At 39.6% G+C, this 14528-nt stretch overlaps 1 protein-coding gene across 1 annotated transcript in view; it reads right to left on the reverse strand.

Annotated features, from left to right (window-relative positions):
- LOC124555480 (cytosolic 10-formyltetrahydrofolate dehydrogenase) overlaps positions 1 to 9787 on the reverse strand; it is a 178702-nt gene extending 168915 nt beyond the window's left edge. The window contains exon 1 of the mRNA XM_047129404.1: positions 9648 to 9787. Within this exon, the coding sequence (XP_046985360.1) occupies positions 9648 to 9701 (54 nt within the window). The 5' untranslated portion in view covers positions 9702 to 9787. The remainder of the gene's footprint in view (positions 1 to 9647) is intronic.
- Between the last annotated feature and the right edge of the window lie 4741 nt (positions 9788 to 14528).

Below are 14528 nucleotides of genomic sequence, written 5' to 3' on the forward strand. Positions count from 1 at the left end.
ATAGGGCTTGACGTCACATCGGTAGACCATCACCTTGACCTTCTCCGGTAATGTATCACCCTCGAAGGCCAAGATGAAGGCACCGGTAGCAACCTGATTGTCCTTCGGACCCCGATGAACGCGCCGGACGAAATGAACACCTCTACGCTCTAAGTTGGCGCGCAGCTCGTCGTCAGACTGCAAAAGTAGGTCCCTATGGAAAATAACTCCCTGGACCATATTTAAACTCTTATGTGGTGTAATGGTAACATGAACATCCCCCAACTTGTCACAAGCAAGTAACCTGTGTGACTGGGCGGAGGATGCCATTTGTATCAGTACTGACCCAGAGCGCATTTTGGACAAGCCCTCCACCTCCCCAAACTTGTCCTCTAAATGCTCAACGAAGAACTGAGGCTTTGTGGATAGAAAAGACTCCCCATCAGCTCTCGTGCAGACTAAGAATCGGGGCGAATAACTATTACCTCCATCCTGAGACTTATGCTCCTCCCACGGCGTGGCCAGAGAGGGGAACGTTTTTGGATTGTACTTTTGAGCATTAAATTGAGCCCGAGAACGCTTAGAGACTGCTGGCGGCTGGCCGCCAGTGAGAGATGATGTACCACGCTTCATTGCGGGTCATCCGCCCTGATGCCACCTACTCCGACCAAGGGCCCTCCCCACGGGCGCCACCCAGCCGCAGCAATAGCCACCTGGCAGGATGTCCATTGCCGGGAGTCCTTATGCCCCAGGGAGACGGGCATCTACTCCTTGGCATACGTGGGGAGTTAACGGCGCAGGCATCAGTAGAGCGATCCCTGTGTTGTCAGGGGGCTACAACCAATAGGGTACATGGCGGCCCCATCACAACGGACTGGCTACCGTGCTGGATCTTAGGTGCAAAAATGTCCAAGGTCGTCGTCGCAGTTAAAAGCAACACTGCAGAGTGCAGCGTGGTAATTGCACCCAGTGACGTATCCCCGCCCAAGAGACGGCAAACGAGCGGGACACCATTGCAACGACGAATAAGGTGGCTAAAGGTCTCAATGCACGACGGATACAGTGCACCATGTAAGGCGCCCTTCCCCAATTGGCTCGCTCTTCGGAATAATTTAGAAAGATGGAGGTCAAACCCGAGAGGGGACCATCACATAAGGCCGAAATGTTTGAGACTCCTTTTAGTCGCCTCTTACGACAGGCAGGAATACCGCGGGCCTATTCTTACCCCCGAACCCACAGGGGATCTTTAAGGATGTTCACAAACTGCCACTACAAATGAAAATATCAATGCAGTACATAATTTGGTATCGCATGATACACATTTAGAGGTGCATGACGTAGCTGATGTCTTAGACATACAGCAGGAAATAATACATTTTATTTTATACAATGAATTAACTACATTTGTTGAATGCTGACGACAAACAAATGCGAAAATTAATTCCTCAGAAAAATCTGGACAATTTAAATTGATATTTGATGCCAATTTCTTATTATGAGTCAGAAGTGGGTCACACCCATAATGAAACAACCATCAAAAGAGTGGGTGAATTTCTGTGGTCCTGTGCTAAAGTAGATACAGTTGATTCAATTTGGCAGCTTTCTGTCAGGAACTTCTCTCTGTCATACAGATGGAGATCACTGAGAGGTCACTGGAATATGAATAACTAACCACCTATCACTGAGATGTGTCTATGTGGACAGCAGAACATGGCAAGAAACTAATGGCTTGAATGTTCCTGTAAACAGTGCTAAAATATGTGTGCCCCTGCATGTTCAGAAGACTTTTTACAACATGAGTGTCATCAAAATCTTACTGCTTGGCAGGTGGCAGCAATGCTCCATAATGAATTGCATGCACTAATTCCACAAAGGGAAAATTGACAGGGAGTTGCATGAGGTGGTCAGGGACAGAGTTGTAGACTAATGCTTCATGAGGTACTAAGCACGAGAAATAAGGGAGAAAATGAAGAGTGGTATAAGTAATTTACAAAGATGTCCACTTTGTCATTATCCTGTCTCCAATGAGCTTATTGTAAGAGGTGTCAGTGATTAAAATGTGAAAGAACAAAAAGGGACAATTAGAGTTTAATGTCACACTGACAATTATGGTATTAGAGACAGAGCAGAAGACAGGACTGGGGAATGAATTCAGCTGTGTTCTTGACAGACGAACAATCCCTGTAGTTGCCTTAGTTGTTTTACGGAAACCATGGAAAACTTCTGAATGGCTGGATAGGACTTTGAATTGGCATCCTCCTGAATGTGAGTTCAGTGTCTTAATAACTAAACCACTAATGATGATAAACAGAAGGGCGAAATTCTAAACTTAGCTTTCAACAACTCACTCACAGTAGAGGACTGCAGCATCATTACCCCTTTCAATTATCGAACAAACGCAAGGATGGCTGACATAGTGTTTAGTGTATCTGGGATTGTAAAACAGTAAAGATCCTTACATGCCAGGAAGGCATCTGGCCCAGATGGTATCCCCCTAAGATTATATGTTGACTATGCTACAAATATAGCACCATTCTTATCCGTCATCTATCAGAGATCATTGGACCAGTGGAAAGTTCCACGGGACTGGAAGAAGGACCAGGGCATAGCAATCTATAAAAAGGGTAGAAAATCAGATGCACATAATTACCGGTCAGTTTCAGTGACATTGATTTGTTGTAGAATTATGGAACATATTTTGTGTTCAGACATAATGACCTTTCTAGACTCTGAGAAGCTCATCTGCAGAAACCAGCACGGTTTTAGGAAACAGCGGTCATGCTAGATACAGCTGGTCTTCTTTGTGCACAATACACAACAGGCTCTAGATACTGGTTCCCAGGTTGATGCCATATTTCTCAACTTTTGAAAGGTGTTTGACTCAGTTCCGCATTGTTGGTTGCTCCAAAAAGCGCACTTACGGCCTATCTGATGACATATGCAGTTGGATAGAAAGTTTTCTAACAGACAGACAGGAGTATGTTATCCTGAATGGGGAGACTTCAACAGAAACAAGCGAAACTTCAGGTGTGCCCCAGGGCAGTGTAATAGGTCCGCTGCTTTTTATGATTTACATAAACGATCTGGTTGATGGAATTGACAGCAGCATTAAACTGTTTGCCGATGACACTCATGTCTACAGGAAAGTAGTATCACACGAAAGTTGTGAACAAATCAATAAGGATTTGCGGAAAATAAATGTGTGGTGTAATGACTGGCTGTTATCTCTCAATATTAGTAAGTCTAACCTACTGCGTATAACAAGACAAAAATCCTCATTAATGTAAGAGTACAAAATAAATGCCTAGTCTTTGGAAGCGGTAACATCCGTCAAGTACATGGGTGTGACTATTCGAAATGATCTCGAATGGAACCATCAGATTACACAAGTAACGGGCAAGGCAAACTATAGATTGCGGTCTATTGGTAGAATCCTGAAGCGGTGCAGTCCTTCGACAAAGGAAATAGCTTACAATACGTTAGTTCATCTAGTCTTAGAGTATTGTTCGTCTGTATGGGAGCCTTACCAGTTGGCTCTGATTCAAGAGATTGAGAAGGTCCAAAGAAGAGCAGCAAGATTCATGACTGGTACATTTAGCCATCGTGAGAGTGTTACAAATCTCATAGAAAGTTTGAAGTGGGACACACTTGCAGATAGATGGCACGCGAAATGGAAGGGGCTGCTTACTGAATTCTGAAATCCGATCTTCGCTAGAGATGGGGGGTCCGCTCCTGAACTAATTCATAGAGTTGAATCTTTCAAAGGAGTGAACGATCAGTGATTCAGAAAAAAAGAACGGTAGCTCCAAACATTTCCCACAGCAGAGAGAGAGAGAGAGAGAGAGAGAGAGAGAGAGCGCCGGAGCAGACCAGTGGGGCTTCTGCTGGTCAGAGCACACTGCAAGCCACACAACACAGCCAGCGCCGGCCTCTACCCTGCTTCTGCCTTGGCTGCCTGCATTGTGCAGTGCCCCATTGGATTTTGTGTTTCACACATGCCGTGCCGTCTCTGTGCTTCCTCTGTCGCGTGCAGTGTCTGTCGCACCTGAACTCCGTCAGCGATCGTTTCAGTCGCACGTCCTGCCCTCTGGGCAGTTGATGCGAGCAACAGGACAGAGAGCCTCCTAGCGAAGAACATAAGAACTACTTGCAACAACCTGCTCGCAAGAGAACGGACGATTTGTCTCCGAGCGGGTGAGTGGTGGCCGTTCACCGCTCCCCCCACCCTCGGAACTCGCCCGCTCAACGCTCACCCCACCTTTCTCGACTCTGCCAGAGCGTTGAGCAAAGCAACTCAGGTGTCACTCTGGCCTCTTAGCTCGCGCAGTAATACAGCTCGCGGCTCGACCTGCTTGACTCAGCGCCTCTGCATCGGAGTTAGTCTCTACTGGATATTGTTCTTCGTAGTAATACCGTTATGTATATTACATAATTATGTTATGTATACATCATTTGTTTTTATTTTATTTTTATTTGTTTAAACTGATCAGATTAGATTCCTGATGGCTCCTCTTACTATAGGATTTTTTATTATGGTCACTCGAATTTACACTTTAATTACGAGCGAACCGATAAATGTATAGCAAAAGTGATACACCAATTTTTCCTTGTTTTATTCTGCGGAAGGCTATATGCAGCACATTGGTCTTACAGTCAAATTTATATATTTTTTTCTTATTGTAGTACGGATTTTGCGATTTTAGGCGTCTTTGGAAGGAAATGTTCACTTTAAAAATATATGGCTTGCGATGTATTTGTACGAGGTTAATGAAATTTTAATACATTATAGCCAAATATATTGTTAATGTAAATCTCAAGTTACAACATTTTCCGATCACCCAAAAAACCACGATAGTGCAAAATAAATCAATAATCAAAAACTTTGTCATATCGTGGAAATTTCAATAAACAATACAAAATCCTTACTCATTATCTGTGTTACTTCAAAATAGGATCAAATAATATCAAAATACAGGTACAGTACTGGAATAAACCAAGTTTAAAGGGCAATGTGCCTTCCATTTATTTTCTGTTGTGAATGAGTGGTGAGTCATGAAAAAGAGCTAATTCATTTCAGGGAGTGAACAGTTCTGATCCGATCTCTGAAAAGAACAGTTTTGCCCATCTCTAATCTTCGCTGAGGATATAGAGTATATATTACCACCACCAACTTTCAAATCACGCAGTGATCACCATACAAAGATAAGGGAAATTAGAACTCGCACTGAGGCGTTCAGACAGTCGTTTTTCCCTAGCGCAATCCATGAGTGGAACAGAGGGGGGAAATATGACTTTGGTGCAAATTATGCCCTCCGACACACACCGCTTGGTGGCTAGCGAAGTATATATGTAGATGTAGATCTACACCAGAATTTTTACACACAACACAAGCCAGACTTACGCATTTTCCAACTAATTGTCATCACCTGATTCCTTTTCAGGTTTCCTCCATAGTATACTTACATAGTTACCTGTTTGATTACTGAAGTGAGCTAATGTGTGTCAGCACTTTTATTTCCTCCTCATGTCTATGGGGACATTGATAGGATAAGTCTTGCTGCAGTTATTAAGAAGAACCTGTGTATACATATCATATCAGTTGCTGGAATATTTCTTATAGCAATAAAAGTAAATAATATTGTGAACAAGAAGAGCTATGAGCAAAAAAAGAGATCAATGATAAACTACAATTACTGAAGAGCATGTCCTGCTCTCTGTTTAGAAGACATGTATCCTTTCTGGCAGTGTGAGGCTCCCGACAAGATGATTGCCAAGGCAGGTGACTGTAGAACCCACAAGTCAAGAAATGGATGGAGGACTTTTGCAATAAGATGGGTGAGATCTGTTGCATGACTCTGTAAGAGGGCAAGCAGACAGAGCATATTGTTAGCTCGTTAGGCAGACATGCAATTAAAACTGCCTGAAAGTTGGAAGAGGCCAGAAAGATTAAGTGTGTTACCCAACACTGACTAAGTTTGTCGCTCCATCTTTTTCCCTTTGCTCGGGTCAACGGAAGCATCCAATTGTACTTGTCTGCTTTGACTCACACGGTAATAGTGTGTGATGTCACTACAGGGCGGTGTTTTTGAATTGGTTATGTTTGTGGCGTTGGGTTCATTTGAGTTTTGGTAGTCATCGTACTAACATGGTTTTGAGTTTAGGTAGTTGGTGTGGTAACATGGGTTGTGGAAGTGTTTTCAGTGAGTTACTATGGTTTTTTTTTGTGTGTTTAGAATTTTTGTTAGCTCTGATTAGTTTGGTGTTTGTTGTGCAGAAAGAAGTTTAATTTTCTTACTGCTTTTTAATTAGATATGGATATGACTGTGAAGTTCATGCATATCTCTCTCTCTCTCTCTCTCTCTCTCGGAGGGGGAAAGGGCAGGGGGGGCGCGCGCGCCCAGAGACACACACACACACACACACACACACACACACACACACACACACACACACACACACACACAGTGGCCAACCTAGGTGGTATTGTCGGAGGCTTTTATTGGTAAGCAACTTTTGTTTTGGTTTTATTCTATAGTAATTGTGATGTTTTGTCTGTTGTATATTTATGGTGCGTTGTTTGTGTTTTAATTCCAGTAGTGAATATGGGGTGTTTGGGTTTCTGAGTTGGTAGGGGTTTTGGTTCCACTTTTTGGAGCTGTAGGTGTTAGTGTTTTGGTATTGATAGTTGCAGTTGAGCTATATGGGTCAAGAGAAATGTCCAATTCCTGTGGTTTTATTGGTGTAGCAGAAATGTTGTAATTAAAATAGTTTTTTAAATTATTTGTTTTAGGATGGTGCAGTGTTTTTTTTTTTGTTGTTGTACATTGACTCTGCCCCCAGTTTCCCGTTAGTTCTTCTCCTGCCCCCCCCCCTTTTTTTTTTTTTTTTTTTTTTTTTTTTTTTTTTTTGCATGAGACTTTGTTGTGTCATTTTTATTTTTGTTTGCATTTATTGGTGTGTGTATATAGTGACATCATTGTCATCATATTGTACATGCTTGGACTAGCCATTTCCGCCATATTGTTGACATTATTGGTAAAAGCAGACGGGTGGAATTCGACACTTCTGTAATGCCCTCTGCTGAATGAGGCAGACCTTTTTATGGAAGCTATAAACCCATAGCTTGGGAATCTTCAAAAATAACTTATTGTAAATACAAGTACATAGTTTTACACTATAATTAATTTATTTTTTTAGGTTCCATTCTGTGCTTGTTTGGCAAGGGTGATGACTTTGTCATAGTTGACACAGTGTTTGATTTGTCAATGTCTACGTGTGAAAATATGCCTATGAAGAAGACTAGAGATTTTAGTGCAAGCCATATGGAAGAATACTTTCAGTGAATGCATACCTACCAGCTCAAGTTTGATGAATTCCTTACTTCCAAATATGGTATTTGCTTCATGACACTCTACTTCAAAATAAATGGACAGATTCAGTTCTAGATTGTGATTACCTAAACATTACACACAAGTCTCTGGCAAAGAACATGGCATTACTGTCTAGTTGTGTATCATGGCCATAGTCCCCAGATGTTTCCTGCCAGTAGCAGGACAAAGTGGTGTGATCACAGCACTGACTCTTGAGGCAATGTGTTGCATTAGGGATGTAGTACCTGCTCTTCAGATGAATAAAACTCACAAACTGTAATAACTCAGGAAAACATAAACTAACTCCCACAAAAGTAGAAGAACAGTTTTATAGAGGCTGTAGCTCTCTGACAGGTAAGTCATACTGCACTTTGAATCTGGACAAGGGATCCCACACATGGGTCAGAGGGGGAAGGGAGGGGGTATGGAGCACTTTTAATATTTTGGAAGATGAATGGTGAGTTGCAAGAAGCCTTAAAAAAAAAAAAAAGTTCCAGCTCTGACCGTGTTAAAAACCTACATAATACTGACTTAAATCTTTTTATGAATGAAAAACACCTAACTTCACTATACTTTTTCCTTTCTATAAGAGTGTTAGGGAAGCAGTGCAGCAGCCCCCCCCCCCCCCCCCCCCACACACACACACACACGTCCTTAGTCAATGAGATTTCGCTTCTTCAGTTTTCCTAACTTAGGGAGTTAAACTACAGTTTAATATGTGTTATGCTGAAATATAGCCATAGCTAATAACATGTGCTTAACCCCATTACTGGATTAACCGTGGAGGAAGGGTTCCATAATTGATGTGTTCACAATTGATACATAAGAAGCACTGGAGCAAGGGTTTATTATAATTTTTTACAGGGCAAGTCAAACATGATTATGTCATTCAAGTTCAGTAACTAACGTCCAATTATGTGAGAAATTTAAGTGAGCAGCCGCTTTTACTATCACTGTACTGTTTTTACAAAATATTTATGGGTGGTGGCCTGTTTCGATAGCAACACAATTATATCACAGTCTATTTCTCTTCATTCATCAATTTGGAACTACTCATATTTCTACAAAATTGATGGCATTTAACAATCATTACACCAACTTTTAGATTTACAAAATATGATCAGAAGCCTGTATAATTTTTGCACTTGTGACTCCTCATTACCAGTATCCACAACTAGAGACATGTAACTGCTGAATCATTTATGACTTAAACATGCAACTTTAATACTGGAGCTAGATGAGGAACTTTTGAAGCCATGTGAACTGCAATTTTATTTCTCATAAACTGGTTTACTGACAGCAAATGTGTTACACCAGATGATATTTAGTGTGAACTACCAGACCACTACGTAAGATTATTGAAAATTTGAGGCAGCATCTTACATTTTGCATGATTATATGAATAAATTAGTTCGCTCACAAGTATTTGAAAACAGCTTCTTGCAAGCAAACCAAAAAAATTATATTCGCATGAAGCATGTTCCATTATTTCTATTAGGAGAAGTGTATACTGGCTGTGAACTTTTCTTTGCAGTAATTATGTACAAATATTGAACGCAGACTCAACTACAGTGGTATTTCGCTTAAAATCAAGACAAACTTTCCGGTTTCAGTTTCATCCTCCATACAAATACACAAGTATTTGTCAAAGGCAATTACCAGTGCTCTGCAACTGGTGTCATGGTTGAATTTTCAGCAACACCTTGTGAAACACGATAGTCTCAAAGTGGTAGAAAGTTCATACTTTTCAAGTTTTGTTGAACATACATAGTTGTACGTACATGAAAACTGAGCTGAAAAGGCACCCCAGAAGTTCGAACGGAATAAAATACATTTAAAAACATACTTGAGAAAAATCAACTACGAGACTAGAACTACATATTAGCATTACTTTTATATACAATATAATGGAATTTACTGCCAAAAATAATTACCTGACATTTAAAGGAAGCTTATACTATTCAAACATAATTTGCATAGAAATCTGTAAGTCGATTTTTCTCAGGTATTGAATTTTTCAGTTGTGTCACTATTCTTGCTGGGGTGCAATATATGAAGCCGCAAAAAAAAAAAAAAATTCAAACGAGTAACGTGATTTGTTTTCAAAATCTGACTGCAGTAATAGTAAATTTGAAAGCTACAAGAAATAATACTGTAGTCGTTCCTGACACTGACAGCTGGTGAAGTCTACAGGACGACATACCGGTACCCAATAATTAAAACAGTATACGTGTACTTGAATAACAGTACTGGCCTATATCAAACGTAAAACACAAAGCAAAGTCCGAACAGGCTTACCTGACTACTAGAAAACTGTCTACTTAGTATAAAGAACGCTCGTGTGCCTAACATGTTCACTACTTCCTACTGCTACTGCACACTAAACGGCCTTGGTTCCCGCAACTAAACATCGGGCAAAACGCGAAGTCGTGTTTCCAAGTCGATAAGCAATGTTCTGGCAAAACGGCAGACTTAGACTAAAAGAGCAAATTACATTCCGTTAAGATTATACAAGGAGACTGGTTTATTACATCAATCTTCATTGGGGAAACGGGATAAGACTCCAACAACAACAACACAATCATGATTACATAACACATGTTTCATGTTTGAAAATCACTTGAAAGAACTGTAAACAAAAAATCGATAATCGATATTCCTGTTATATTGCTTGCGACATGACTGTACGCTTTCGACTGAAAAATTCCGAAGCAAATTTACTGAAAATAAGTTGCGAAGCAGGCAATACCTCCACAGTTACGAGTTCATATATTTTGGATTTCTTGTTCAGTGACAGAGATTCTTTACTTTCTAAAAGATTGGGTGTAAAAAAAACTACGATGATATGCTGCAGTATAAGTTCCGTAATATTTCCAATACTGTTTCAAGGGAAATTTATAAAAGGAAAACGCATTTGAAGGCTCCTGTGCAGTATGTTGGGCTACTTAATTAAGGTCGGGTGGTATGTTGATGCACTTAGTCTAATGTAGCATCTCGATTTATTCAATATAGGCGAAGGGAAACCCACACTCCCAAAAGATTATAGTACCCCTAATACATGCCTTATAAATCCTACCATCTCCCATGCTCCATCCAATATAAAATATTCTAATAATTATTCAGCTGTCGTGTCTCTAAGTTAGTAACAGCATTATTAATTACACAGCCTCAGAAATTATAATACCACTAACGTATATATCAAAGCAGCTGAATGTCTTCTCAATTTCTCTATTGTTTTATAACTTTTGGACTGATGTCGTATATGCATTTTACCTTAAGGCACAATTATGACATTAGAAGTAGTAATGATTATTTATTTATTTATCATATGGCATGATTACAAATCACAATAATGAACATAAACTTCAGTTGGAATAATTTTCATGCAGAAGTACATAGCAATGTATTGTATCATAAAAATATGCCAATAGATATAAAACGCTCTACAGTGCACATCATACAGAGATAAATACTACAAAACATGAAGCACCTTTAGGAATAGTTTAAAAAAATCAGACATATGGGAATCCAGAAATCTGTTTATAGTGAGTTTGGCAAAGAGCAACCATAGTTATATGAATTAAAGTATATGTGAATAGAGTAGTGTTAGTATTTCAGTATAAATATAGGGCTATAATTAATGAGATCTTAATAACAACTATAATTTCATGTGCCTCAATGGCCTGATGCAGATCCTTCAATTAGATGCCAATCTGGAGTCTTGCATGTTCCTAGTAATGTAACTAGGAAAAGTTGACCTACAGTTTAATGTGGAGGCTGAACAACTTGTTGTTTCTGGTGACTCCTCACAGTGTTGATAGGTGAAGCCTAGGTTAAAACGCTGACTGAAAAATCGATGATCTCAGTGTCATTTTATCCCACGATTTCTTGATTTTCAGGCATGCACTTTACCACTGGAGAACACAATATTTTTATTCTTAATGTTAAGACAAAAATTTATTTCCATAAATGTAGTCTAATTCCTTGTGTATATCTTGTTCATTTCATTGCAGAAAATGACAAAAGGATGAATAATCATTGCTATTAATACAAACACTGAAACCTACTTACTGAAATGTTTTCTCAATAACATATATAAAGATATACGTATACAGATTATGAACTCAAGAAACTCATATGTGCAACACCTATTTAAACAAAGGATTTGAGTCTCACATGATACAGTCAAATCTCGATATAACGAAATTCATGGGACCATGAAAATTAAATTGTTGTAGCAGGATTATTGTTATAATGAGGTTGTTATTACGACTCGGAGCAAGGAGCCATGTTTTCGTGGGTGAGAAGTACATTACTGTAGTACTTTTGTGATGGAAAATAATATTAAAAGACAAATTATGAAACGCATTTTATTCGCTTAATGTATTATTACTGTACCTGTAGAGTATCTTACTTTTATGTACAGAAAAATTACTTATTTTCCTTTGTTTCTTTTTTCTTATACGATCTCTTGTGAATATTGTCTTTATCTCCTCTAATGCAATCAAATGCTGCGCTGAAACACGGGACTGAAGATGCTGAATGGATTCCAACTGACCTATGAGCTGCATCAGAGGAGGCGGTTTCGCACTTGGCACATCACTGTCATCGTAGGAATCTTAAACAGGCGAATTACTCTGTAACACCTCGATGATAGATTCGTCGGTATATGCTTCAAACACTAACGCCTCATCATCCACTGACAAATATTCAACAACTGAAGCATCTATGGTTTTACCAGTAACTGCTAAATAAATCTCCAGTTCACTTGGAATATCATCCTGCGTTATTTCATCCACCACAACATTCTCACCAACATCTTCACTTTCGGAAATTCTTGTAGTTTTCCAGCAGTTCACAATCACATTCGGCTGTACACTGTTCCAGGAACCAGCAGCCATGTCACAAGTCAGCTTCACATTGAAACTGTAGGGATTTCTCACATTTCTTTCAATGTTTGTGATCACGTGTTGAACTAAACGTGAACAGTATTTCGTCATAAAGTTCGTAATTATCCCCATATCTAATGGCTGAAGAATCGTAGTACAGTTCAGGGGGAAGTAAAATAGTTCAATGTTCTTCAGCGCTGGCATGTTGTTATGCACACTACAATTATCCACCAGCAATACAATTTTCTTATTCTTCATTGTCATCTCTTTATCAAGCGAAAGCAACCGCTCACTAAAAAGAGTGGACGTCGTCCATGCTTTTCAATTTGTCTTTAAATTGACTGCCATAAAAGAGATAACATTTTCAGTACGAGTGTAGCACAACATTGCAGCTGAAACTAAACTGTAACGAATTAACTTATAAATTAAAGGAAGGTAAAATAAAATGTATGTACTCTCTTACCTGGCAAGCCTCTTACATTTTTTAAGCACCGTGGGTTTGCTGGTCGTTCGATCACCAGTGGTGTCAATTTATGTATTCCTGACATGTTGCTACAGAGAAGAACAGTTAGGTGTACTTTAGACTGCTTCCCTCCGTTATATTTTTCTCCTCTGAAGGCCATCGTCTTCTCTGGCACCAGTTGATAAAACAATCCCGTCTCATCTGCGTTGTACAAGTTTTCAAGACTGTATTTTTCTAACAGCTTACACATGACGTTTTTCCTCTAAAATTCTGCATCACCTAAAGGCGCTGATTTTTCTTCTCCTTAAATCACTTTAAAATGATCCAATGCCTGTAGTTAAATCTTTGCAACAATCCGTTACTTGCCTTAAAATTAGAATCGCCAAGCAACTTAGCGAAATCTAAGAATCTTTGACATTCAACGAACTATTAATTGGTACACTCTGCACTCGCATCTCATTAAACCACTGTAGTGTAGCACTGTCTGCACCGTCAGCAACAGCCACATTCATTCTTTTCCTTGAAGGGTTAAATTTGCCAACTACAAAACTTTCTTCAATTTCTTTTCGTTTTTTAAGCAATGTAGCTAACGTTGATTGTCCAAGTCCATACCTCCTCGCCATGTCTACTTATTTCATTCCGTTATCAATGACTTAGAAAACCTCTATTTTTGTCTCCAACCTTATTTGTTTCCAAGGCCCAGCCATTGTCCACATCTTAGCAAGGCCAAAGCGTTTACTTCAACTAAAAACATTCACAGATTGCAAAAATCATAGAGATTAGCTGTGTACGAGCCCAATAAAACACTTCTGTCTGCTACTGAAGCTCAACAATGGACAAATTTAAACACTCGTTCAAACAAAGGAGCTCTTTGACATTTGCCGCTCAGCACAGATCGCCTGCGGCTGTACGCTATTCTCTTTACCGCTAGAACAAATACAGTATTGTAGCATGTAGCGAAGCTCCTGGAAATAAAGCGCTGAAAGTCTAGTAGCTAAATAAACAATACGTACTGCTACAGTGAATTTCTTAGAAGTAGGGAATAGTAAGTTCCTCGAAATTTTGTTTTCGTTATAACAGGGTGTTGCTAAATTTACTTCATCATTGTAATGAGGGGTGATTAACTGAGTACATTCAGGAAATCAGTCGGGGCCATATAAAATTATTGCTGCACGCGGGTTTATCGTTGTATTGGTAATCGTTATATGGAGGTTTGACTGTATGATGATATAAAAGCTAGATCACTACGGCACTGTAGGTAAACTGTTACAATTATATCAATCACGTTTGCCGCGCAGATTGGCCGCTCAGTTTGGGGACGCCATGTCACGGATCATGCGCACCCCCCCCCCCCCCGCCCGCCCCCCTGGCGGATGTTCGAGTCGTCCCTCGGGTATGGGTGTGTGTGTTGTTCTTAACATAAGTTAGCTTAAGTAGTGTGTAAGTCTAGGGACCGATGACCTTAGCAGTTTGGTCCCTTAGGAATTCACACACATTTGAAAATTTCAATCACGTTTCAACAACAGGATCCAGTTAGTGAAGACAACCAAACACGAGTCAAAATTATTGAAAATAAAGAGACGACTTCTACAAGGTGCAATGCTTGGATCTTTCCTATTCATAATGTGTATCGATGACTTCCCAAATTACATGCCAGGTGACAGTGTACTGTATACTCGTGACATGACAATTCGTATAGTTGGAGAAAATCTATTAGTTCTCATAGAATACAACAAGATAGTAATTTAATAATAAAAAAATTAAAAACAGAAGAAATTTACTTCACCCTGAAGACATTTCAACAAAATGCAAAAAAAAGAACGTCAA

This window comes from Schistocerca americana, chromosome X (genome assembly GCF_021461395.2).
Source record: "Schistocerca americana isolate TAMUIC-IGC-003095 chromosome X, iqSchAmer2.1, whole genome shotgun sequence".
Lineage (NCBI taxonomy): Eukaryota > Metazoa > Arthropoda > Insecta > Orthoptera > Acrididae > Schistocerca > Schistocerca americana.